The sequence below is a fragment of the Alexandromys fortis genome, unplaced genomic scaffold (assembly GCF_014885135.2).
Source record: "Alexandromys fortis isolate MF-2015 unplaced genomic scaffold, M_Fortis_MF-2015_v1.1 scaffold_39, whole genome shotgun sequence".
Lineage (NCBI taxonomy): Eukaryota > Metazoa > Chordata > Mammalia > Rodentia > Cricetidae > Alexandromys > Alexandromys fortis.
The window spans coordinates 3,188,336-3,213,476 of record NW_026067918.1 but is presented as its reverse complement, the minus strand read 5'-3'; the positions used below and the strand labels follow the sequence as shown (position 1 = coordinate 3,213,476).

The following is a 25,141-nucleotide window of genomic DNA, read 5'->3' as shown; positions in this document are numbered from 1 at the left end:
GTAAGTCACATCCCACACCAGTTTGGAATTATGATTAATAGAATGGTTATTTATGTAAGGGGGAAAAACTTACAGATCACCGTCCCAGACAACAGTCCTCACTGCAATCAGGAAGGGAGCCTAGTCGCCAGAAGTGGAGCTGGAAGCCAGAGAGCAGTGGCAGCTTTTTTAAAGAGAGAGAGAGACCACGCCCCAATGGGCTGGTATCTCAGCAGCTATTGGCTGAAGGAACGGAAGGACCTCCTGCAACAAAAAGGGTTTTTTTTTTTTTTTTCAAAATAGGGCATAATGTGTTACCAGGGGCATCATGTGTGGAACCCAGGGCCCTCTTTTGGAAGGCTTCAGTGAAGTCCACGTTCCCACATAAAAGTTAATAGCAAACTAGCATCCAATAAATGGCCTTTGAGGACGCTCGGTCTTCAGGAACAAAAGTCTGGATTCCTATGAGGAAAATGCCCAAGAAGAGTGAAGGAAACGTGGGTCAGCCACAGAGCAGGGACTTAGGGATGATTGCCAGGACCCAAGGGGTTGTAGAAGAGGCATATTTTCTTCCTTACTGTGTGTGTGTGTGTGTGTGTGTGCACGCACGCATGCACATGCACACATGTCTACAAATCTATAGCTCCATATCTGCGGGCTGAAAATTCAATCATACACAGAGCAAATTTACTGGAGGAGAAATATCCTCATGACCAGGCATTTTCTTGAGAGGCTAGTCTCTGAGCCTGGCAAGTATAACAGTGACAACTAACATTCCTTAGTATCTGGCCTCCTGTGTCTAATGAGTTAAAGTCTGCAGGAGATGTACAGAGGCTCTCTGCGGACACTGTCACTTTAAGAAAGACTGGGAGCATCTGTGGCTTGTGATATTTGTGTGGGGGGGTGCTGGGACGAGTCCTTCTGACACGGGGACAACTGTACACTGTGCACACTGTGAGTGTGTGGCGGGGACACACACAGAGGGCTTGCTTCACTTTCTGTCACCGTTGTCCTAGCAACGCTTCTTCCCTTACCAGCTGCAATTTGTTCCAGTTCGTTCCCTCCATATAGAAGAATCTTTCAGAGATTGTCAACAACTTGTGCTCAGATACCAGAGCCCAGCTCTGTGTCCTCTGGGCTTCTTAAGCCAGAGCCCCAGCTGAGCAGGGCTCCCTCTGCCCTCTCCACAGGCCTGGACCCCACTCAGGAGAGCCCCCTCCTCTTGGCTTGTGTGCACTGGGGACTGAACTGAGGGGCTTGCACACGTTTAGCAAGCGCTTTATCACGGAGCTACAGCTGGGAGAGGCAGCTGCCTCCCGCAGACGGTTCTCTGTGATCTCGGTTCCCTGTTTGTGTTTTTCATCTTCCCATATTAGCTTGTCTAGTTCTCCATTTTAAAATCCCTCTTTTAAAAATGACGGAGACATCCTTTTCTTTAACGATTTATTTTTATTTATCAGTGTGTTCGTGGGGGAGGGGGGAGGTGTGTGTGTGTGTGTCGGACAGGAGAAGGCATCCAATCCCCCGGCTTTGGAGTTACAGGCAATTATGACGTAACCAACACAGGTGCTAGGAACTAAGTCCTCTGGGAGAGCACTCCTAACCTCTTACCCACTCAGCCATCTCTTGAACTCCCGGAGGCATCTTTGGTTTTCCAAATGATGTATGTATTTCATGGCATGCTTAAGAACTTTATCTATATATCTATATCTATATCTATATCTATATCTATATCTATATCTATATCTATATCTATATCTATATCTATATCTATATCTATATCTCTCTCTCTCTCTCTCTCTCTCTCTATATATATATATATATATATATATGTGTGTGTGTGTGTGTGTGTGTGTGTGTGTGTGTGTGTGTTACAGAATAGAAGTCGAGAGCCAGGGTTGGTGTGGTACTTTCTGCCAACCTGAAGAACTAAGACGAGCCTCCTTCTACCCTCTAGCCAGTCCCAAGGTCTCCTGTGGTAGACCACCAGAGTCAGACACAATGGGAACTTATTGGCCTCAGCTGGACCCTGGAGGTATATAGGCTTTTGTCCCAGCGAACCCCACAGGCTAGTCTAGATCTTTCTAAGATTCTCCCGTTTGTGCTAATGCTTGGCTTCCAGGAGTCAGATGAGGATTTGTGTGCCAGCTTCCCTGGACTGGACATTCCTGCCAGGCAGGTCCTGCCTCCTGTGGACCGGGATTCTGCAGAGAGTTTAAGAGCACACACTTTATGCCAGGCACGTCTGGGTCCAGATCCTGACTCTCTACAAGATGAGGCTTTGGCTGTCTCCCTTCCAGGCTGCTGTATAGACTGGACTCCACATGAGAGGAATGTGCCTGCCATTCAGTGCAGGAGACAGGTCACCCTCTACCACTGTCCCCATACTAAGATCAGGGCACAGCGTGCAGTGGGCACTGGATGCATGGCTCTATCTGAGTCCTGGCACAGTGCTGTGCCTGAGAGAGACCCAGGACTCTGGACTCTTCCCAGGGAAAGAAAGACAATTCCTTAGTTCTTCTACATTTCAGGAAACCAGGAAAGCATAAATCAAAATCTGTCACCCGGGCAGCTGTATCTTTTGCTTACCACCACAGCCCCTGGGGATTACATGCCTAGGGACTCTTCAGTTTTCATCCGTGCAGGAAGCGTCCTGAGCGTTAGCAAAAGGAAATCCTGGGATCATGGGGTTCACATTCCTTCTAAAGGGAAAAACACATTCTCCTCTAAACAGGGGCGCACACACGCCCACTTCAATCCTCCTCCTCCTAGGCCATAAAGACTGTTGAAACCATGATCGCTATTGTTGTTGTGTGCACACTGGCATGCACGTGGAGCTCAGAGGACAACTCTTTGGAGTCGGTTCTCTCCTTCTGCCTTTATGTAGGTTCAAATTCAGGTAATTTTGTTGTGAAGCGAGCACTTGTATCTGCTGAGTCATCTCCCTGGCTTCGTAATGATCCCCTCCGATGGCATCTTACTGAGTACCTAGGACTCGGGGCGACTAAATAACTGGATCAACTCGCGCTTTACAAACACGGTCGTTTTATTGAGTCGGCATCAAAGCTCCTCTGTATCAATAATGGAGAAGCCACGTCACACGGGTTACAGAGCTATTTTTACTTAAAATAATCTTTCATAAAAGAAAGGAATGAAATACTGTTCTTCTATAAAAAAATGCAGTAGGTCATTACTGGGAGTTTTCCAAAATGAAAGCAAGGTTTACTACATATTGCAAAAAATCGCTTCGGTGCTTTAATACTTCACAAAGGAGCAACCTCGTCACTGTAGACAGCGCTTACAATGGGTTTCTTCACCGACAATGGACCAGATGGAAGAGAAGACTTGTATGGAATTAGCATGAACACTCAACGTGTGGGCAGAAAGGATTTTTTGAACAACTTGGTTGAAACATGGTGATCTATGACCCATTTTTGCCTCAGTGTTTTTCTTTGTCCACAATAATAAAATAAATAGAAAGCAAAGCAATCTATTTCATCCCTAAATCAGTCGAGAGAGAGAGAGAGAGAGAGAGAGAGAGAGAGAGAGAGAGAGAGAGAGAGAGAGAGAGAGAGAGAGAATTCATGATTGCATGAGGCTAAATGCCCATTTAAAGGAACTAGGCAAGCACAGGCTGAGGAATCCTTTGTTATAATCAGCATCAATGCTTCCAGGTACATGGAGGCCAGTTTGTCAAAAACGAGGGGGGATGGAATGCAGGCTCTCTGTCCATGAGGCAGTGATGGGTCACCAAGCTTAGTCCCTGCTTGGACTCAGTTGAGCCTGCTTTCTGCGCCTAAGTGTTCCTTTATTTGTGTCACTGGGGGCCCAGTGTCTGCCACTTGGGGTTGTGGCAGAGCTAAGCTCCATGATACTGGTTCTGTGGGAGGCAGGTTGGTCTCTGTGTGCTGGACTCTTAGACATGGCTGGTCTGTATGGTATGCTCATGCCTATGCCTTAGCTTGGGTCATGGGTGAGTGCTGCCCTCCTCTCACTGCCAAACCATTCATTCAAACTCTGATGTGCTCACATGGAGGCTGAGAGTTGGGCCGCCCCTGGGCACTCGCCAGGGTGAGCAGTGCCCTCTGGGAAGCTATGTCCCCTCTGAGTCCTGGCAGGAGCAGGGGCCCAAGTTGGTCGGGCAGCAGTGAAAGGAATATTACATATTTGGCAATTCAAGTATGGGGACACACGTGCAAGTGCCCATTTGCACAGCTGGACAGATGCAGAAGGGATTTATGGGGGATATCACACCTGAGAGGAACCCTACAGTATAGCATCCAGAGAGAGAGGAAAGCAAGAACCACGGAAGAAGATAAAAGAGGACACAGCCTTTACAACAGGCCACGGGAGGATAAAGGCCCAATGAGCAGCCTGTAACAGTGTTTTGCCAGTGATTCTTAGAGGAAAATGAATTTGGCCAAAGGACCAGGAAGTAAACAGTGTGGTTAGGTAGCTGTGAAAAATACCTGGCAGAGGGAATAGGCTTTGGAGCAGCGGTCCCTTCGGTGGGTGAGGTGGAGTCCATTAGTGGGAGGGTGTCTCCATTAGTGTCCTAGGTCCATGGAGGTGTGTGTGGCTTTCTGTCACTCCAGTGTACACCCAGTGTCACACCCAGTGAATCCCACCACCGTCCCAAATCACCAGAGGGATCACTTCCTTTCCTTTTGCTGCCCCGCGTTTTGGTAACTGGAGAAGGAATCCTTCATCTGGGCTGGGACACCTGCGCCACTGTGTCTGGTACAGGAAGGACAGATGGATACCTAGGAATCGATTAGAAAGGCTCCTTTGGAACGGTTGGAATCTCCAATGACATTATAGCCAGTATGATGGGACTCTCCGTAGCGCATCTCATTCTATGAGCTACCCGCTCTGGACCATTTTTACCTCAGCTTGACTCAAAATGCCCCCTGCAAATAGCAGGGCCCCACTGTGAGGAAAGGCTTGGCTACAGGGCCCACTCTGAGACGGACGGTGACCACTGCTGTTACCAATGATAAGCTGCCATAGCTAGTCACTTGATACCTCTAGTCCTGATGACCCAGACCACCTGACCAGCTCACAGTTTTTATGTGTAACGGTAGCAGAAAAATCAGGACTCGATGAAGAATGAAACTGACATTTTGTGGTGTCGTATCAAATGAGTGATCTCATTTCTTTTCTTCAACCAGTATTTATCCAGTGCCTAGTGTGTGTCAGGCACCCCTGTAGGCACCAGGACACAGCAGTGGACAAGATATATGGGAAGTCCTGCCTGCAGGGAGCTTACATTCTATGGGAACCTGGGGGCTGTGGCATACCGAAAGAATGAGTAGTTGACCAGGGGCTGTGAGAGGAAGCTGAACACGGAAGGGAGGGTGGGACATATCAGCTTCCTATATAGCCAAGTTGGAGGAGGCCTTGCTGAAGGGCGGCAGTGAAGTGAAGAACAGAAGGAACAACATATACAAAGGCCCTGAGGCCAGAGGCTGCCTGGTAATCAGATGACCCCGTCTCTGGCCAAGAACATACTGGTTCAGGGCGGGCTTTGTAAAATCTTGGCGCTTACTATGTCATGGAAATTGTGTTCTCCTGGGAAGCTATCCTTCAGAATGTGGAGACAGATTCTGAAATGGCTGATTTCACTGCTTTGGTTTTGAGCAGATGCCATTTAAAACCAACTGATATTCCTCAGCTGATGTTAAACAGAATATACATGCATATACGTAATATGCACACACACTTCTATGGGATATTCTCTGGAGGAATAACACAGCAGTGTGCATCGTTTCATTTAAACATAATTAGGGGTTGTGATCTTTTAAAAAATTTTTAAACTAAAATATTAAAAACTCAAATTTTAATGAATTATTCTGCATTATTAGGAAGGGCCATACGGCTAGCATGTTTGGGGACGATGGCTTCTGAGTGTGCGCTGAGTGTTCCACACCCATACAGACCATGCACTCCTGCAGATCCTCAGGCATCTCTGTAGGGTGCCTCCCTCCCTCTTCTCTACGCGGCGGTGGAGTGGGAGGAGGGCTGGCTCTTTGGGGAAAGCACCAGCCTGTGTGCTGCGGATATATCTCACCCCACGCTGAAAACTCTCAGATGATCTTGTCTGCTGTTGGGAGTTGTCCTGAGACTCCTGGTCTTCCTTAGAGACATTCTTCACAGAGGAGGTCTGGGGTGGGCCACTCCCAGCATCCCTGTGGAGTACAGAGCCTCTAGGATGAACTACCTGGCCCCAGCTCTGTGAGAGCAAGGTTAACTCTTCAGAACCAGGCTTTAGATCAACAGAACCAGTGCTGCCCCATAGGCCTGGCCAATAGGGAGGATCTGAAGGCAGCAAGAAGAAGTGGGGGTCTCTGCCCTGAAGACCTCCATCCACATGGATTAGCAAAGAGAGGCGGGGTGCTCAGAGGTCTGGAGAGCTGCTATGTAAGGCTTTTGGGAAGGGACCTGCCTGTTTCCTGGGGCCAGGAGTACTGGCCACCTCCGGATTTCTCACAAGTGCTTCTCTTCAAAGGACAAGAGCAGGAGCCTCCAAGAGCTCGAACCTGGGCCACTCTTCTATCTCACATGGGTTGGGTTAAGGCCAGAGCTAGCTCACTCAGTTACCAAAATACTTTCTCCTTATTAGAAGCCTTGGAAGCAAAGAACATGGGAGGAACTGATATGCAAAGTCCTTTCTATGATCAGGGGCAAACAGCATGTCACAAAGAAACCTCAAACATGAGGCAGGTGCCCTTAGCTTTACTCCAAGCCTTGATATAAACAATGAAGACCCACCCAGTGCAAATGTCATTCTCTCCTTTTTCTGTCTTTCACAAATTTCCCAGCACCAGTATCTACAACCCTGCCCACCTCCTTGTTTATTTTTTTCCCAATCAACGTGAAATATATTTTGATGGGAAAGGTCTGGTTTTACAGTTAGGAGAGTTTGCAAAATAAACTTACAGATGCAAAGGGCGGGCCTTGCTACAGCTGGCTCTGCCCAGAGCCTTGGGGCTTGTACTGACCTCATGGGGGACTCCACACCCTGAGGCCTGCACTGGGGTGGCTCTTTCATCTTCTGTTATAATGAGATACTCATGACAATATGCTAGCAGAATTTGTAAGTTATTTTGGATACCATTAAATTTGGAAAACATTAGGTTCAAAGGTAAGGAAAGGGACACCGGAACTTAGGGACAAATTTTTCATTGATAAGAAAAGATGCAGCCGCACGAACCCATACACAGAAGAAAACAAACTAAGAGCTCAGTCAAGACGGAGAAAACATTTACACGGTCCCAGTGTCAGAGGGTCCGCACCAAGGCGCTGAGACTCCACCATCCCACAGTGCAGCCCCGCCCACCCCGACTCACTCTTCCAAGGGACAACTCCGTGAAAAGAAGGGTGCAAGGTATTCCTCTGTGGCACGTCTGAGAGTCGTATAAAAATAACTCGTAGAGTACAGTTTCAAGTTGGCCTATAAAACTTGAACGCAACAGTGCATAAAGTCTACAAACAATACACTCAAAAACTGCTTCCCTTGCCAAAGTAATAAAACCACCCCTAGGCGATGCCTGGGAAGGAACTGTGAACCTCTGAAATAATCTCCACAGGGCTTAGAAATATCTGTTCTCCTGGACATTTACTGTTGCTTAGAGACACCCATCTCTCTCGGAAAGTCTGGCTAGATCAGATGGGGAGCGCTGCTCACTACTGGCGTGCGCGGTGTCCCTCAACACATCAGTTGGGACTCCCTATCCTCGTCCCTTTCTTTGGTCCACAAAGGGCGGCCCGGTCAAAGACATCTTGGGGAATTTGGTCTACGCGTTCCTGTCTCCAGCCACTAAGCATGGTCAGAGGGCACAGCAGTCACCTCTTTTAAGATCACGAAGCAGGCTGCGGGCACCCAGAAACATTATGTTCACACTACACTGGCCTCTCTCCACTTTTGTTGTTGTTGTTGTTGTTGTTTTCCGAGACAGGGTTTCTCTGTGGCTTTGGAGCCTGTCCTGGAACTAGCTCTGTAGACCAGGCTGATCTCGAACTCACAGAGATCCGCCTGCCTCTGCCTCCCGAGTGCTGGGATTAAAGGCGTGCGCCACCGCCGCCGGCCGGCTCTCCACTTTTAATACTACACAGAAGCTGCTCTTCTCTCAGAAGGCAATGGCTACTCTTAACCTCGTGGACTGTTTGGAGCTGGCCTCAACCGCTGCTCCACCTTGTCTAGCCCAATGAGACCAAGTTGAGAGGCTGGGGCCTTTTATTCGTCCTGGATCGCAAGTCTGCAGTCTGGGTCTATGCCCCAGGCTCTTCTGTCTGGCACATTCATCATTAGATGGGGAGGAGAAGTAACTTTGCAATGGAGATAGGATCTGCTGTCACGCTTCAAGAGTACGTATCATTATCCCGTTTGGGAGGGTTTATTACAACGAACTACTTTAATCCTCTGTCTTATTTGTTACTTTTTTTTTTTTCTGGCAGAGTGCATGAGAAAGATGAAGGATTTGCATAGCCAGGTTTGGAAATTTCTTGTTGGTTGTTTTAACAGTACGAGAAAGGCAAACATGAATACCCGCCTCCTGTGTCTACGCACTGGGCTTCTGAATACACACTGAGACATCAGGTGGGTGCTCTGAGGGATGAGGCATGAGCTAGGGCAGCCCACTTTGCTGGAAGCAGAGGCTTCTGTGACCTACAGCGCTGGAGGGTGAAAGAGCTGTTCAGGTGATGTGTTTGAAAGAAACCAGCCCCCCCCCCCCCAAAAAAGCTGCCACAAACCCTCTCAGTGAGAGACTTTTCTGAGAATATTTTTTTTTCTGAGTAACAAAAGAAACCCCAGTACTATCAGGGTCATGAATATCAGTTATTACCACACACTTAAAGCATCTTGTTCAACACGAAAATAAAACTTTGGAAAAACTTCTTAAAGAGTCTATTTAATAAATAATTTTGATTTAAGGAACCACTTTATGCAAAACTTGAATACATTACTGAAAACTCCACAGGCTGTGGAATAATTAAAAACAAAAAGGAAGTACTCACAGGAGAGACTCAGTTATTGTATTACCATCTTCCAAACAGGTAAAAAAAATTCCCTCCCCATCTTTTGAAAACTTTTTATTTTTCCTTTTTTAAATTTTTTTTTTTTAATTTTTGCTCTTGCTGCTCTGGATGTCACGGGATGAAACATGCTTTCAGGAGGAGAGGCTGGCTCCAGCGAAGGTGGGACCCATCTCCTGCGCTCTCTGAGGGGGAAGCAGGTGCTTTCTCCTGTCTTAGGGTTACGGGGGGAGGGGCTGGTCTAAAGCTCTCACAGGTATGAAAGTATTGTTTCGTTAGCGAGGATTTTACCCATCTTCTCCGTATTTCCTGGAAGCAAGCTTGCTCTTTAGTGAGACAGGCTAGCCTCGCGGTGTCCTTGGTCAAGAACAGTGGTCTGCGGAGGTAATCTTGAAGGAAGAGGCTGCATATTGCTGCTCAAAATAGGGTAGCTAAGGACACATTATTTTTTTTTTTTAAATTTTCCTCAAGAAATGTAGGAGGCACCAGAAAGGAGACTGCTCAGAGATTGGGCTGCTCCCTCAATGTGGCATGGAGCCAGGAGCAGGGCCACCTGCCCCGTGAAGGGTCTCCACCAGCAGAGAGCCCTTTAACCTGTCTGAACCCTGACAGATGGCAGGTGGAGTAGGGGTAGTTTCCTCCCGGCCCTCTCTCAGCCCCTAACTTACGGAAGGAGGCCAGGCTGGGTTCAAAGCAGCCCACTTTGGGGCCGACACAGTGACCAAGGGGTCAATTCTGTCCCCTCCTCTGGGGCACGGATGTGATATCACCTCCTAAAGGACTCTCCAGCGACAGTCCACTGTACACATGTCTTCAAAGGAGACACGAGCAGCCTGTCACTCTGGCTCATAGGTGGGCCAATACGAGCAGGAGTTCAGGACCCAGCTTTTTCGCACCCCCAAGTGTCTCTGGGAAGCTCCGGTCACAAGAGCGGCTCTGCACTGGAGCGATCGCTACACCTCACCGTGCCCTGAGAGGTAGGTTGTCCGGTGCCCATTCTGTGGTCGCCCGCGGCTTGGATGGCAGTGTGAATGTTGCTCGAGCTGGGGGCTGTGGGAGGATTTGCTTATGAGATGGAGCTGGGGAGTCCTAAGGGGCCAGCGTCAGCGGGTAGCAAAGTGCCTGCTGGAGGTCTTCAGGGACCCAGGTGGGAAGGACATGGGAGCCGCGGAGGTGGCTCCCCTCAGGCCTGGCTGCGCGTTTGTTTCTAAACCCTGCGTGCTACCAACTGCACGCATGTGACCGCTACTTGGAAAAGGTCAGTCCCTAGGTTGGGGAGGGGGAAGCATGTAAAACACTCCCTTCTAAAAACAAAGGGCTGCGATTTTCTTTATTTCTCGTATAGAGGAACAAAAATACTCTTGCAATGGCTATTGAGTTTCCACAGGTACGAGGCAGATGCTAGGCTAGCACACCCACTTCCAACAGTATGACTTGTTTCCTATCCGTCTACTACCTGAGTGGCATCAGTGTAGGTTCAGGCACCATTAGGAACGTTTGACCAAACACATACACGGCACTGACCGAGGAGGAGGCGCCGGCCCTTCGGCTGACCAGAGCAAGTTAAAAAAAGACCCACAGGATGGAAAAGCAGTCTCGGGCGGCTCAGGGCCGCGCAGCGCGCGCCTCGCGCCGCCGCCGCAGCTCCTCGCGGTAGCAGTAGGAGCAGAAGTGCTCGGTCTCGGCGCGCCCGTAGAACGCGCAGTTCTCTCGCTGGCAGCGCCGCTGAGCGGGCCCGGGGCCACCGCGGCCACACTCTGCGTTCGAGCGCGTGGCCGGCGCGTCGGCATCGGCGAACTCCAGGCCGTCGCGGGCCGCGCCGAAGCCGTTGCTGTAGGTCTGCGACTTGTGCTCCGCGGGCCCCGGGGAGTCCGCTCCGCCGGGCGCCAGCGACTCCACCGTGTTGACCGTACGCAAGGCGCCGCGCGCTGGGCTGTAGCTCTGGGACCAGAGCGAGCGGTTCTGCTGCGGGTAGGTGGCGCACGGTCGCAGCGCGCCCACGGCCGGCGCGCACGCCTCGTCCCGGGCCGCCTGTACGTGAATGACGCTTTGGCGCGCGGGCGCGGGTGGGCTGCGGCCTGGGGCCGGGCCACCCGTGCCGGTTCCCGCGCGACGCGCGCCACCGCCCGGACCCGGGGACGCCGCGCCACCCGCCGCCCGCGTCGCCCGCGCGTTCGCGCTAGATCCCGGACTCGGCCGCTCCTTGAGCTTGAGCACCAGCTGCGTGGGCGGCGCGGCTGGCGGGCCCGGCGAGGCGCGCTCCGGGCCTGGCGTCCCCTCAGCCTCGGGCCTGCGCGCCGGTCGCTTGGTTGTGGCGGTGGCCGTGGCCGTGGCCGTGGCGCTGGCTGCCGCCGCAGCGTCCCGGCGCCGCTGCTCCTGCTCCGCGCTAAAGCGCTCCTGCGCGCTGGTCAGGTAGTAGCCGATCATCTCCTCGTGGAACTGGTGCCGGTGGCTGGTGAGCAGCAGGCCAGCGAAGATGAACTTGCGCTCGCCCTGCATGGCGGCGCGCAGGATGTTGAGGCTCAGCTTCACGTCCGTGCTGTACTTCCAGGCGTCGCCCCGTGGCCCGCTGCCCTTGTCGGCCGGCGACGTTCCCGCCGCCTTGTCCGTGGGCGACGGCGTGGTCTTCTCTGAGGGCGAAGTGCTAGCCGACGCTCCCGATTCCTCTTTACTGCCCTTGCGCGACTTGGACTTCTTCTCCTTGCTGCGCTCGGCGCTGTCGCCGTTCTTGCCATTGGCAGAGTTGGCGCGACCCATCTTACCGTGCACCAGGCCGCCCAGCCCGCCCATGTTTTTCTTCAGCTTGATGCCCAGCGTCTTGCTGAAGCTGCCCAGCTTGTTGGCCACGGAGTCTGCGCGCGTCTTGTCCTTGTCCTTGCGCTGTTTCTCCTTCTCCTTGTCCTTACCGTTCTTGCCATTATTGCTGTTGGAATTGCTGCACACAGAATCGCGGTCCGAGTCCAGTGAGTCGGCCAGGGACTGCACATCCTCCCCTGCTGAGGCTGTTGGAGACTCTGGCTGTGCAAGGGGAGCCTGTGGAGAGGCAAGGCAGGAAAGGAAGGCCGTTATAAAAGGTGTCACCGTGTAGGCCCCAAGAACACAGGTGGAGCTGAGAACAGGACACTGGCCTTTTTTTTTTTTTTTTTTTTTTGGTCTCTACTGTTGGTGGGTGAGGGTGGGAGACGGTGGGGTCTACTAGAGAGGGATGTGTTTATCTTACACAGAGCCCTGATCTTTGCAAGGGTGGAAGGCAGGCTCTGGTGCTGGTAAAGTTATCTGGAAGAGACCTCATACCTTTGGTGCCATCCTTTTAGGGAGTGAGCACAAACTTTATCTTGGAATTCATAGATAACTAGTCTAGAATCCCCAGGGGATGAGTAGAGTCAGAGTGCCCTTAAGCACCCTGGAGTGGAGTTCCAGAGCCTCAGAATATTTTATAGAGAGACACCAGGTCTTGTGGGTTTTAGAGAGCAACATCCTGGGGCACAGTGGCATCTTCCAGCACGGGAGAGGCAGGAATTGCCACTGCCTGGTTGTCCCTTGTGCCCTCAGAAACACGGCGAATCAGAGCCACGCGGGGGCGCCCTGCTCGGATGCTGTGCCGGTGAAGGGGAAATGAGCCCCCAGAGCAGTGGGGAAGACACCACTCAGCAGGGTCCCTCCTTTCAGTTCTTAGAGCCTGCTGAATGCTTAAGTAAACGGATGTCAGGGAGGACCAATTATTTAAACGCAATTTTAACAAATCCCTTTCCCTGGGAGTTCCCTCCCGAGATTATGAAAACATCAGTCACAGACTTAAAACGAAATCTCTCAGCATCTGCAAATAGGGGCCGCCCAATAGTTCCCCTAAGGCAGGCGTTGGGTGGGCGGCTCTCTGCCTTCTGCCAACTTCACCTGCGGCCACCTCCGCCTCGGGGAGGGGAGGGGGCACGCTGAGGACTAGCGCTGTCGGCTCCCCAGCTCTTCTAAGGATCCACACACAGTTATAATTAATTCCGCTCTGCAGCAGCACATCTTGTTCCGATCTCAGCAGAGATAGTTTTGTGTTATGACTTGCCTACGGTTTGTTTTGTGAGTGGGCGTGTTATTCCTCTCCTGCTGTGCAAAATAAGAGGGGGAAAACCTAACTGGGGCGCACACTTGCATGTACACACACACACACTGCGTGTACACACACGCGCGCACACACACGCCCCCACTTGCACCAACAGGAAGTCTTTGGTTGGACTGGGAACCTGGCACATGAGGGGGTGGGGCCTCTGGGCCGCAGCTGCGGGTGGCCAGCGTGCCCCCTCCCTGTCATTCGGGAGGGGAGTGCTTTATATCCCACACAGTGTAGAACGGCTACCCTCCTCCCCTCCTCCCATCACAAGGTTGGGGCTCCCGTGCACGTGAGGCTCACCCGGGTCTCAGAGGGGATGCGGATCCATGTCACATTCATGTAGCTGTGTAGAAGGTTCAGCTTGGCTTCTAGAGACAGGATGAGGCTGACAAAAGAAGACTTGAGTGAAAAGCTCCGGAGGTGGCATGAGCTCCCTCGTCTGCCCACGCAATCCTCTCTGCCCTCTATCCCCACCCCCAACAGGAGCCCCACTGCGTCTCTCCCACGGACCGCTGGGCTAGGGACCGGACTGTGGAGCACGTCTTACTGGGCTAGCCGGGCATTGTCGTTATCATCTTTCCCCCACTCCCAGTCCTTTCCGGGGTCCACCGCAAAGTGCAAGGGCAGCAGCTTGTGCTCCGAATCCGTCAGGGGGATGACGGCTGAAACAGAAGAGAGAGAACGGAATGGTGGCAGGCAGCTCACCCGCCTGCAAGGAGGCTGGGGGCCTCAGCAGAACTCAGAGCTCTGTAAGGGAAAATCAAGGCTAGCTGTCCTGGTGACAGGAACCCCGTGGAGACAAAGTAGACGCAGAACTTCTGTACCAGGAGTGTTAAGAGCATGGGTTTCAAAATCGCCCACGTTAACCATTTCTCATGATGTAGATGAAGAGCTGGTGGAGGCAGCACCTGGAATGCCTGGGTCTCTTTCTGTTAATAGGACAGGGACCCCTCTGCATGTCAGGATGAAAAAACAAACAAACCACAAAAACCCCACGACTGCTTCTGTTACTTCCCAGCAAAGACCCAGCCTGTTGAGGTGTACGGAGGAGGCCACTTTGCTAGTGGCCTCTTCTTGCCTCCATTTCATCTTGGGGACCGGCAGAGTTTGTAAGTCAGGAGAGGTGTGTGCTGAGTTCTACTGCAGCAAGACTGGGGTGGGGTGGGGGCTGCAGAGCCCCTGAGCCTGCTCACAGGGGGCTTACCTACGCAGGACACAGGCAGGCAACCCCACACTAGGCAGTGCTGGGCCACCGCCTGTTTAAAAGGTGAGCGGAGAGGGAGCCCTCTGTGGAGGTGGTGATTAGGTGGGGCTCTGGCCTGCTGTTTCTCAGGAGTTGGTTCACCCCACAGCATATGGACGGAAGCACACTAGTGTCAGAGATCAGGGGGGCTAGGAGTGGGTATCTACAGATGTACTGGAATCTGGTAAGACTTCCCGAGGGGTCCCGGATACCCAGAAAATGGAATCCTTAGTGTCACATCTGCCTTCTCCTAAGGGTGTTGCCAGGAATCTTGAACAGGAAGAAGTAGGGAGATGGTTTCCAATTTCACCTTCCAAATGAGTGCCGGTCTCCTCTGTATCACCCCACTTAGAACGCCCCACCCCTCTGGGGTCTCCACCACAGCTGAGAAGCCCAGCCCAGGGCATCTGGCAGCTGCTTTGTTCCTTTGCTTGCCATAGCCCATGAGTCATACCACGCAGTGCCATGGCAGGAACAAAAAGGCAAACAAAACAGAAAATCCAGGAGCCGATACTGGGAAGTCTGAAACTGGACTCAATGCTACCCTCTAGTGTTGCTAAAGGAGACTGTCAGCGCAATCTCTACCTTAAAAGAAAGGCAGTTTGCTATTTATGGGCTAGTTAGGGGGTTTCACTGTGTGGCCAGGGATGGGGCAGTGCAGGCAGGGTCTGATGGGGAGGAGGCGGTAGCATCTCAGCTTCTGCTTTGATGTGGCCTCCCTTTTCTCAGCTTAGCTGCACAGTGGGCTTCTGGGCTAGCTCAGGAACAGGTCTCCGTTGGGTGACGTCTACAGGTCACAAACATTGAGGCCTTAGCCTGGCTTCTCACCAGTGTCTAGGGGCAGCAGAGGTGCTCCTTACCAACACTGCTTCCCAGACTCCTAGGGCTCTGCACTCCTGCATGCAGAGGGCCAGCCAACCCATGAGTCCTGAGTGAGGATGGAGGACTACATTGTAAATATGCCTCCTGTGGATCCTGAAATCAAGGGATTTGGGGAAAGATTGCTCTAGACAATAATAAGCCATCAGAATCAGTTCCTGTGGGTATAATTTGGGCATTCTGGGTTCGTCTGGCTACCCCTTCATGGGACAGTGTTGGTTGGAGAACCATCTGCCAGCTGTGACTGTACTTCCATCCTCTTAGCCTTGGGGGCATTTGCTTGCTGAATACATAGGCCTTGAGTAGAGTACCGTGGTAAGATCTGGGGCTTCCCCCTCTCTGCCCATGTCTCCTGTAAAGACAGTAGGACTATGAGCATGAGGCGGCTGGAGCAGGCTCTTGAACCCCAGGAAGAATTGCCTGCTAATCAGAACCTCTGTTATCAGATTGTTTACTTAGGGAGCCCACCCTGTCTGTTGTAAGTCGCTATGGTTTTGTTTTGTTTCTGATAAATTACCTAACTAGGACACCCCACCATTCTTACCCTCCTGTTACAGGGTGCCTGGGCATTCTTACCCTCGGCAGATGGGCTGGACTGGGTTCCCCAGCCTATCCACTGGAAAGAGCCTGACAACCTGTCAACCTGAGTGAGGGGCTGGGGACCTACAGCTCAGCCTGTTTGAGGGCTGAGGGAAGGTACATCCAGGGACGCCTCAAAAGCAGATCCTCCGCATGTGCTTCCACTGCACTCCATTCCTGTCACATGTACATGGAAAATTGTTATTGAACACCTGCTTTACCCAGGCAGACGCTTGGTTGCGTGGCAGAGCACCACCTGGTGGCAGATGTCAGGAATAGCAAAGGCTTTCAAAATAGGTCCAAGAGGATTTACTTTTCTGTTTTGGAAAGAGCTCTTTCTGACTTTTAGCCTGTAAACCGACATATGGTATTTCCAACAAGCTAATGAAGATTTGGAATATTTATTTTATGGAACACAATGGGTATTTCTGTTTGGGATGTTTGCTATTACAACGATAAAGCTGCAAAATCACAGCTTGTCTTTAACCAACCCCTGAACTGACACCACAGCGGATGTAAGTGTCTCAAATCTAAGGAAAGAAAGAAGCTTCCAAGGGAGGACAGCTAGGAGGGGTTGACTTAGACCCAAATAGGAAGAACTTAGCTAAAAAGGGTTGCACTCATGAAAAAAGAATGCAAGCCACTGAAGCTGTGCAGACCCTTCCTCCAGGGAAGAGAAGGGAACCAATAAGCTCCCATCTACAGGACCAAGCAAGCACGGTGTTCACAAAAAAAGCTGTGTGAGGGGCTGGAGGAATGGCCATGCCAACATGGGGGTTAATACCCAGCACCTATGTAAAGGTTGGGTGTGGACATATACGTCTGTAATCCCAGCGCTGGGGAGACAGACAGGAGGAAATCCCTGGGGCTTGCTGGACGGTAACAACCAAATCACCAAGCTCCAGATTCTGCAATAGACCATGTCTCCAAAGCCAAGGTGCTGAGTGACTGAGGGAGACACAACAAAGACCTTTGGTGCTTGCAAGCCTGAGTACACAGGTGCGCCCTAACCCTCCCCGTGAATATGACGGAAATGCATTCCCGGAAAGTGTTCCCTGCTCTCCTCTCTCCACTGAGGAGCAGGAGTGTAAGCTGCAGAGCGCAGGTACACAAAGTTGGGGTGCGATGAGGACAGTGTTCTCTGGTGTTGTGTTTAAACAGGTGTATGTCTCTGTTTCCTGGGAGGGGGTGACCTCCCTCATGTGTCCTGACAGATTCCGGCATGCGCACTAAAGAGAAACAGAATGTGCCCGTTTCTGGGAATGAAGTGATTTCCCAAGTCTTTCTTGTCTTAGAAGAACAATGACTGACTTTTCAGCAGGAAGCCTGCCCCGGAGAGAAGTCATGGGCACTCGCGTGTGTTGACAAGGCACAGAGCTAAAAGCACAGGACTAACATGGGTGTGCAGTCGTAACGACGGGTGTGCACCGTGAAGCTATTTTGTTTTGTTCGACAAGTCTGTTTCCTGCACGTTGTGGGGCTTTGGTAGTAGATACAGAATTTGAGACTGGCAGACTTTCTTTCAGTCTTTAAAGACACCACTTTGTTATCTTTTGCCTGACCTGTTTTATGAAAGCCATGATACTCGAGACAATGATAAAGGGGCTGTTTCTCTAAACAGACAGCGCCACTACATGTTTGCATGCTTCTTACAGTACTTCACAGCATTAAAGCAAGCGCACCCCACTCTCCTTTATCTGCACCCCAAGATCCCCAGTGGGTGCCTGAAACCACAAGAAGTACCGACTGAGATACAACGGACATGTTGAAACTATTGGGCATTAAGAGTAAATTACTGATTGATGATAGAAACTGATAGAAAAGAAAGGGTTTGGTGTCTGATTTTAGAGGAGAGAAGAAATAAAGTTCCAAAAGGAAAACACAGAAATAAAACAATAGTATCAGACAAAACAAAACCCACAGCAAACTACAACTGAGATGAAGAACAGCTTCAAGAGATCCACAGGCAAGCAAGGAATCTGTGGGCCTCAGGACGGGACAGTCGGAATCAGCCAAGCTGTAATACAAAGTAGAAAAGGTTGGGTAGGAGGCAGGGACACCCATGAGCCGCAGGTCAGCAAACTCAGCTGAAGGCTGTGTTAGAGTCACTCCAGAGGGATGAGAGAGAGGTAGAGAAAATATCACACACAGATACACACACAGATACACACGCACAACACGCACGTAAACACAGACACGCACGCATGCACACATATGCACAGATACACACACGCACGCACACACATGCACACAGACACACGCACACAGATACACATGCACACACACGCATGTACATACACAGATGCACGCACACAGATACACGCATGCACACACATACACACACATGCATGCAAACACAGATACACATACACACACAGACACACACAGAGCAAGCGAACGAAACCACCACAGATCAGGAAAACCATGAGAATATTACTAGGGAAAATGAATAACAGCAACACAACAACAAAACCATCCCTTCCCACAGCACCCGCAGCTTCTGAAAGCGAAGGCAAAGAAGAAAGACAAGTTAGATACAGAGAAAGGAAGTAAGACTGCAGCACACAGATCAGGGTGAACGGAGACAGAAGATAGCAGGCGGCATCACTTAAAGGGATGAGAAAAATCTGCTAATTCTGCCTCTAAGAGAGCTCTGAGACACAAAGGCCATCCAAGGCTTTCTCAAGCCCAAAGGAGCCGTTCATTGCCTGCTGATCTACACTGGAGAGTGGAAGGGGACACCAGCAGTGACTTGAATTACCCAGAGTGATGAAAATGGAATAGATGAAGGTGAAGATAAAATTCCCTTTTCTCTCCTTTTTAGCACTTCAGAGATAACCAGATCTGGACAGCCAAGAGAGCTGTGCTGTACCTTGTCCACGGTGAGGGGAAGGAAGGAGTGCAGAGAGTGTGAGGCTCTCCTTAATGATTCTGTCCGTAAACCCCAGGTAAGATAAACACTAGTAGGTAAATAATCCGGGCAAACAGTCATTAAGGACCACCATCAATTCAGGATAGGACGACAGGTGAGAAACCAAAACCAGACGGAACGAGGAGAAAAGACTAGCAGAGATGGTGGGCTTTCACCGATCCGAATCATTCATATAATCACATGCAAACAGTCAACACTGTCAAAGGATAACACTGTTAGATTGGGATTAAGCGAAACAAGCCTCAAGTCTGCACTCCCTACAATAACTATGAATCTAAAGACATAGGTAAAAGACACTCTCTGAAACAAAGAGCTAGGGGGAGCCACCTAATATCAGACAAAGAAGAGTCCAGAAAAAACGGTTACAAAGAAGAGGACCATTTACATGATGATAAAGAGACCAGCTCTCCAAACACAGACATAAGCAAACTTCTAAATTGTTTCCAGGTGTACACAGCAAATGCGCCAGCCACCTTACCCACATCTGACGGCCCCAGTGGTTGTCTGGATAGTGCTTCTCACCCTCTTGCATACTGAACTTTTTCCTATATGAACATACCAGTGGTGGAGTTTAATATAAATTAATCACAGTAAGAAATTCTCAGCAATAACTAATGCAATGGAACTGCATAAAATACACTGAAATAAAATAAAACAGTGGGAATGTGGTCTCTGTTGATTTCTGGAATGTTCTGTTTAATATTTTCATACTGTAGCTGGATGTGATGGGTCCAGCAGAAAGTGAGCTAGGGATGGGGGAGTGTTCTGCCTTGCTAACAACCATGAAAGGAGAAAGGCAAACCCATTCTTGCTGTCACTCAGCCACACCATCTCAGTAGCTTACAGAGTGTCTGCCCATCTATTGGTTGGCGCCCTACTCTAATCCCCAGGAGCCCAGAAGCCCAACATGCAGCCTGGAGGATGGGGAGAACCTTTAGCCACCATAGTAACTGAGGCATGCACTGAGCATGTGCATATGCAGGTATGAGTGGCGCTGCCTGCTTTTACCTGAGCCGGGAGAGGGAGATTGTCGTTAGGGAATCTTCAGCAACACAGGTTCTTTCATTCCTGTATGGTTCCCAGTGCCACTAACTTGAGCTATTGGGACAGAACACAGTAGTCTAGGTTGCCAGTTAGCAACTGAGTGATTTTCCTCTCAGTCCTGGGGGCTAGATATCCAGGGTCAAGATGTAGGCAGACAGTAGCACTCAAGGGCTCAAGGGCTTGCTCCTCGTATGCAACCTGGTAGAGGGTCCTATAGCCAATAAGTTTGTCCATAACCCCTGGCCTCCTTTTAATCTCTTGTGAAGTGTGTTGGTCAAGAGTCAAGTGTGCCAAATGTGACAGTCTGGGCTGTAAACTGAAAGTCCAGGAGCCCTCACCCTGGCTCTTCCTCCATCAGGTGTTGGCGGAGTGTGGGGAGGTGAGGAAGTCACGAGTAAATGTATAAGGATCAGATGAACTTCCTAATGACTGGGCACAGCAATGTCGAGGACCAATGCCTCAGACCCATGAGAAATTAACAAGACCATTCTTAGGTCAGGCTTGGAATGGCAACACCTTCCTTTGGTCCAGGGACTAATCTTTACAGATGGTTGGTCAGTGTATGCAAGTACAAATGTTTACAGGCAACTGCAGCTTCCTCCTCCCTGATGCTTATAGCTGGAGACTGCTGGCCTACGGACACTTCCTGTGGTGTCCTAGCCCATTCTGTACATAACAATCACAGGGAGGTTTCAATTATAGTGTGATTGGTATGGCTTCATCAAAGCACATACAGCCAACCCGATCCCAACTCTTCTGTGTATGTGTCTGTCATTTCCTAAGTGCCTGTCTTTGCCTTGCTGCCCCTGGTTGGGTTAAAACAGCCAGCCATGTAGGCATGGTGATGGTGTGCCTGGAAGACTTGGCACTGCTCAGTGTGCATGTTCTGAGATCCATAGAGCAGCAGCAGGGAGCGGTGTCTCGGGAGGCCTGGCAGCCCACCTCCTCCCCCCGAGACTCTCCATGGCAACTGGTAAACGAAGGATGCTGCTAAAGAAAGGGACACTAAGTGCAGGGACAGCACTGGCCACACGTCTTAGGTACATCCTGGCTTCTACAGCCTCTTTCCCATCACAGACCCTCGCCCCACAAGTGTGCTCCTAGGTATTGGATGCACTGCTGTGCCACAGGCCAGTCTGACTGGTATACGATAGAGAAAGGCAACTGAGTGAAAATAACCTTGGTTTAGAATATTGCATTAATAATATCCTATTATAAAATTTCATTTAAGCAAATATATACTAATTCTCATATGTGAACACAAGTAGCTACTGGAAAAGAATTGGTTTTACTGATTGGTAACCACTCCTGTAGGACAAAGCACTTATTGTTGAAGGTCCTAGAAGTCACACCATCATGTGATCAGGGCTGGAGGAGCAGCTCAGTAGCAGGACACTAGGCCCTGGGTTTGGGTCCCACTATCATAAAAACTTCCTAATATATTTGGCCCGGGGAATACTGATACACATTAATGTTTGTTTTTACTGTGGGTTACACACCAACTGTATCTGACAGGCCGCTTACATACTTAGTGGCTCCCCCAGACCTCTGGATGCCCCATTTTTAAAAAATTTTTTTTTTTTTAGTTTTTTGAGACAGGGTTTCTCTGTAGCTTTGGAGCCTGTCCTAGCACTAGCTCTTGTAGACCAGGCTGGTCTCGAACTCACAGAGATCCGCCTGCCTCTGCCTCCCGAGTGCTGGGATTAAAGGCATGCGCCACCACTGCCCGGCTTGGATGCCCAATTTTTATAAATGTGTACTGTCTAAGAGACAAGGTTGCCAGTTGCTTTTGGTGAAATTCCTTTTCAGTTGTTTGTGTTGACTTTCTGTTGCAATAAACGAATTGTAAACCTGACTGTGTGCAGGCCTTCCTTCTCCCAGAGTCTGAAGCTGCCCTTGCTGCCCTTAGCTTCCCCTGGAAAGGCATAAGGACACTGTAGGGTGTCTTGACTTCAGTGCACCCCAGCTGTTTTTATTCAAGAGCTGTATCTTTGCAATCACCTCACATACTGCCGGCAGTAGCCCTTGTGAGGCAGTACAGCCCGGGCTCCCCTTCCCTAACACTGAAGGCTCCTGCATCACCAGGTCAAAGCTGTGTGAGTCTGTGCAAGTGCTGACCTGAGACACCACTTCCTATGGCCTCTGTCTAGTGCTTGCACACCACACACTCACTGGACAGCTGCCTTTGTATCTTTCAGAAGGCATAGTATCCACCTACTCATCTGCCACCACCTCGCTTTGTGACTGTGACCGTTCCCTGGAGATGGGCTCTCCCTCCTCACTTTCCTCCTCTGTGAAGTGGGGGATGGAAAATGGCAAAGGCTAGGCAGTCACCCCTGGAAAGGCCTCCGAAACCCACCTGTATATGGAAAGTACATTCAATGAGATCCACCAGAGCCCTGTGTGGCGGGACCTGCTGTCCTAGCCCAGAACCATCTTGTGAGGACAGAGAATGCTTGCACCCTCTGCACCCATAGAGGCTGCAGTGAGACAGGATAAGGCTGCAGGTGTCTTGTCGGGCACTCTGCCTGCGATTGGTTGGTATTTTGGGAAATGGTGCTATCAAATGCAGACAGACCCTGTTAGATGATAGAGACCATCGCTCAGGACACATGGAACCCTCCATCAGTGATGGAGGCACTCTGGTGTGCCAGTGCCACACAGGGTCTGAGCACCCATAGACTGCACTGCACATGGGCTTATCACACACCCGTGCTATTTGGATAAGTGACCTATGTTGGTTAGCTTTTTGTTAACTTGGCACAAGCTAGGGTCATGTGGGAAGAGATTTCCAGGTTGAGAAAATGCCCCATTACACTGGCCTGTAGATAAGTCTGTGATGCATTGTCTTGATTAGCAATTGATGTGGGAGGACTGGAGGCCCCAGTCCACACAGACCGTGCTACTCCTGGGGGGATGTTCCCGGGTAGTATAAGAAAGCAAACTGAGGGTGCTGGAGAGATTATTCAGTGGTTAGAGTGCCGACTGTTCTTCCAAAGGACCTGGGTTCAATTCCCAGCACCCACATGACAACTTACAACTGTCTGTAATTCCAGTTCCAGGGGACCCAACACCCATCACAAAACACCAATGCACATAAGATAAAAATAAGTTAAAAAAAAAAAAGCCGAGAAAGTCATGGCAAGCTTGCCAGTAAGCAGCATTCCTATATGGTCTCTGTTTTAGTTTCTACCTCCAGGCTCTTGCCTTGAGTTCTGCTGTGACTTCCTTCAATGATGGATCGTTACCACGATGTGTAGGTCAAAACAAGCACACAACAACAGCAGCAGAAAACCAAACCAACCCTAAACCCAAGCAAACAAAAAAGCCCTGCCCTCCACCATTTGGTTTTGGTGTCTTTCACAGCAACAGAAAACAAACAAGGACAGAAATTGGTACCAGGATCCTGATCATGCTATTCTGGGGAGGACTATGGAGGTGTTTGGAACTCAGAACTTAGTGGGAATTTGGAAAAGAAGAGTGTTGGGAAAGACATGCAGATGATGGAGGCCTGGCTTACGAAGTTTCAAGGGAAGCCAAGACTCTGTAAAGGTCATTCATATGATATGATTGAATTAAGAATCTTTTTGGTCAGCTGTGGATGAAGAATCAGTTATGATTTTGTTCTTGCTGTTTTTGGCTGTCCAGGAACTCACTCTGCAGACCAGAGTGGGCCAAGGCTGCATCTCAAGCTGGAAGTTGAAACTTGGTAATGTGTAAGAGTCTTGAATGTTTCTGACTTTGGTGGTATGAAAGTTGCAGGCTTGAAGGGGCCATGGGGAACAGCCAAGGTTGGGCACCATGTGGCAGGGTCAGAGTTCCTAAAGAGACCACTGATGAAGATACAGATCGACTGCAGTGGAGACACCAGCGTCCCAGAGATGCCCAGTGTGTGATTTGACCACCAAGGACAGCAGCAGGTGTGGAATAAATCTGGCCTGAACCTATGAGACAAGCTGTGTGTCCCGTGGATGGCAGAGGTGGCCAAGTGGAGCTCCCAAGCATACTGGAGCTGAGACAATCATTCGTGAATCCCAAATGTTAAATAATAAGTTTTTTTTTTTAACACTGTTGGAATTTGGTTTTTATTTGATTGTGACTGGGCCCTAGTTCTTCCCTCTTGGAATAAGGAAGTATGCAACTTATTTTTTTATTTTATAGGAATCCACAGTTGAGAGACTTTGGATACTGTAAAAGAGAACTTGGAATTTTAAAGTGTTTGAATGTTTAAGGACTATAGGATTTTAAAAATTATCCTTTATATCATTGGTAAACTAATTTTGGGGGGCAAACAAGAAAGGAGAGGTTATGGTTTAATAGTGATGTGTTTTTTTGTGTGAAGTTGAGAAAGGATCAGTGCATTTTAGGTCAAGAAAAGACCAAACTCAAAATCCCAGGTGTTGTTTCTACTGAATGTCTCTACGTTGTTGTAAAGTTGAAAACTCTGAGTTGAAGCGTTGTGACTGGGGCCTGTTGGTGATCACTGCCAAACTTTGTTCTGAGCCCTGTGTTCAGTGAACTACACGGCCCCGCTGCTCTCTTGTCAGTTGATTGTGTGTTTTTATAATTCACCCATTTGCTCTGAAGCCAGAATGAAATGCCCTGTGCTAGGCTCTCAGAGAGTCCCCTTTGGGGGCCATCTGAAGGTAACAGGGAGACCCATTAGAGATTGCCTATGGGTACAGCAGCCTGCTTCCTGTATCCTGATGAAGAACCAGGAACTAGAGTATTATGAGGTCAAAGGACCCAGAATATATTCTCTTGGAGAAAGTAGGTGACCACCATTTGTGTTAAGAACTGTTAAGAAAATATGTGTGTTCTATTTAAAAGGCCCTAAAGAATTGTTAGAGGCTTTCCCACCCAGCCTTGCTGTAACTGGATTATTCTACCAGCTACAACTTTTGCCTCAATTTTCTTTCTTCTCTGTCACATGCCTGGCCTGGGGAAGACAGGAGGGTTCTTGAATGCTGGAGGTGGCAGCAGCAGCTGGAAGGAAGCAGAGAGTTCCTTCACAGGACTGAGCACTGGGGAGGCCCTTGTATGGGGAGGCTAAGCACCAGGAGATTGGATGCACGCAGTTACACTGCTGAGGGAAAGGAGGAAGGGAGTGAGAATGAGGTGGGGGCTCCACTTACAGCCTAGAACACATTTTATCCCATTTTCAGGCTACTGGAGTGTCCCTCAGTTACTATATCTAGTGACTTTTATCATAGGGTGACTTGGAGTGACTTGGGGGCTTGGGTCTTTAAGAATCTACCAAGTATCACTTTAAAAAATTGCTTCCAGCTGTAACAGGTGGCAGGCACAGCATTTGGTGATGGGGCACCAGGAAGCACACATTTTGAGC

At 49.9% G+C, this 25,141-nt stretch overlaps 1 protein-coding gene across 1 annotated transcript in view; it reads right to left on the bottom strand.

The window, feature by feature from the left end:
* Positions 1–8,900: 8,900 nt before the first annotated feature.
* Positions 8,901–25,141, bottom strand: part of Otud7a (OTU deubiquitinase 7A) — a 247,082-nt gene continuing 230,841 nt past the window's right edge. Inside the window, exons 12-14 of the mRNA XM_050140410.1 lie at positions 13,665–13,779; positions 13,418–13,502; positions 8,901–12,048 (exon numbers count right to left, since the gene is read on the bottom strand). Of these exons, the coding sequence (XP_049996367.1) occupies positions 10,621–12,048; positions 13,418–13,502; positions 13,665–13,779 (1,628 nt within the window). The 3' untranslated portion in view covers positions 8,901–10,620. The remainder of the gene's footprint in view (positions 12,049–13,417; positions 13,503–13,664; positions 13,780–25,141) is intronic.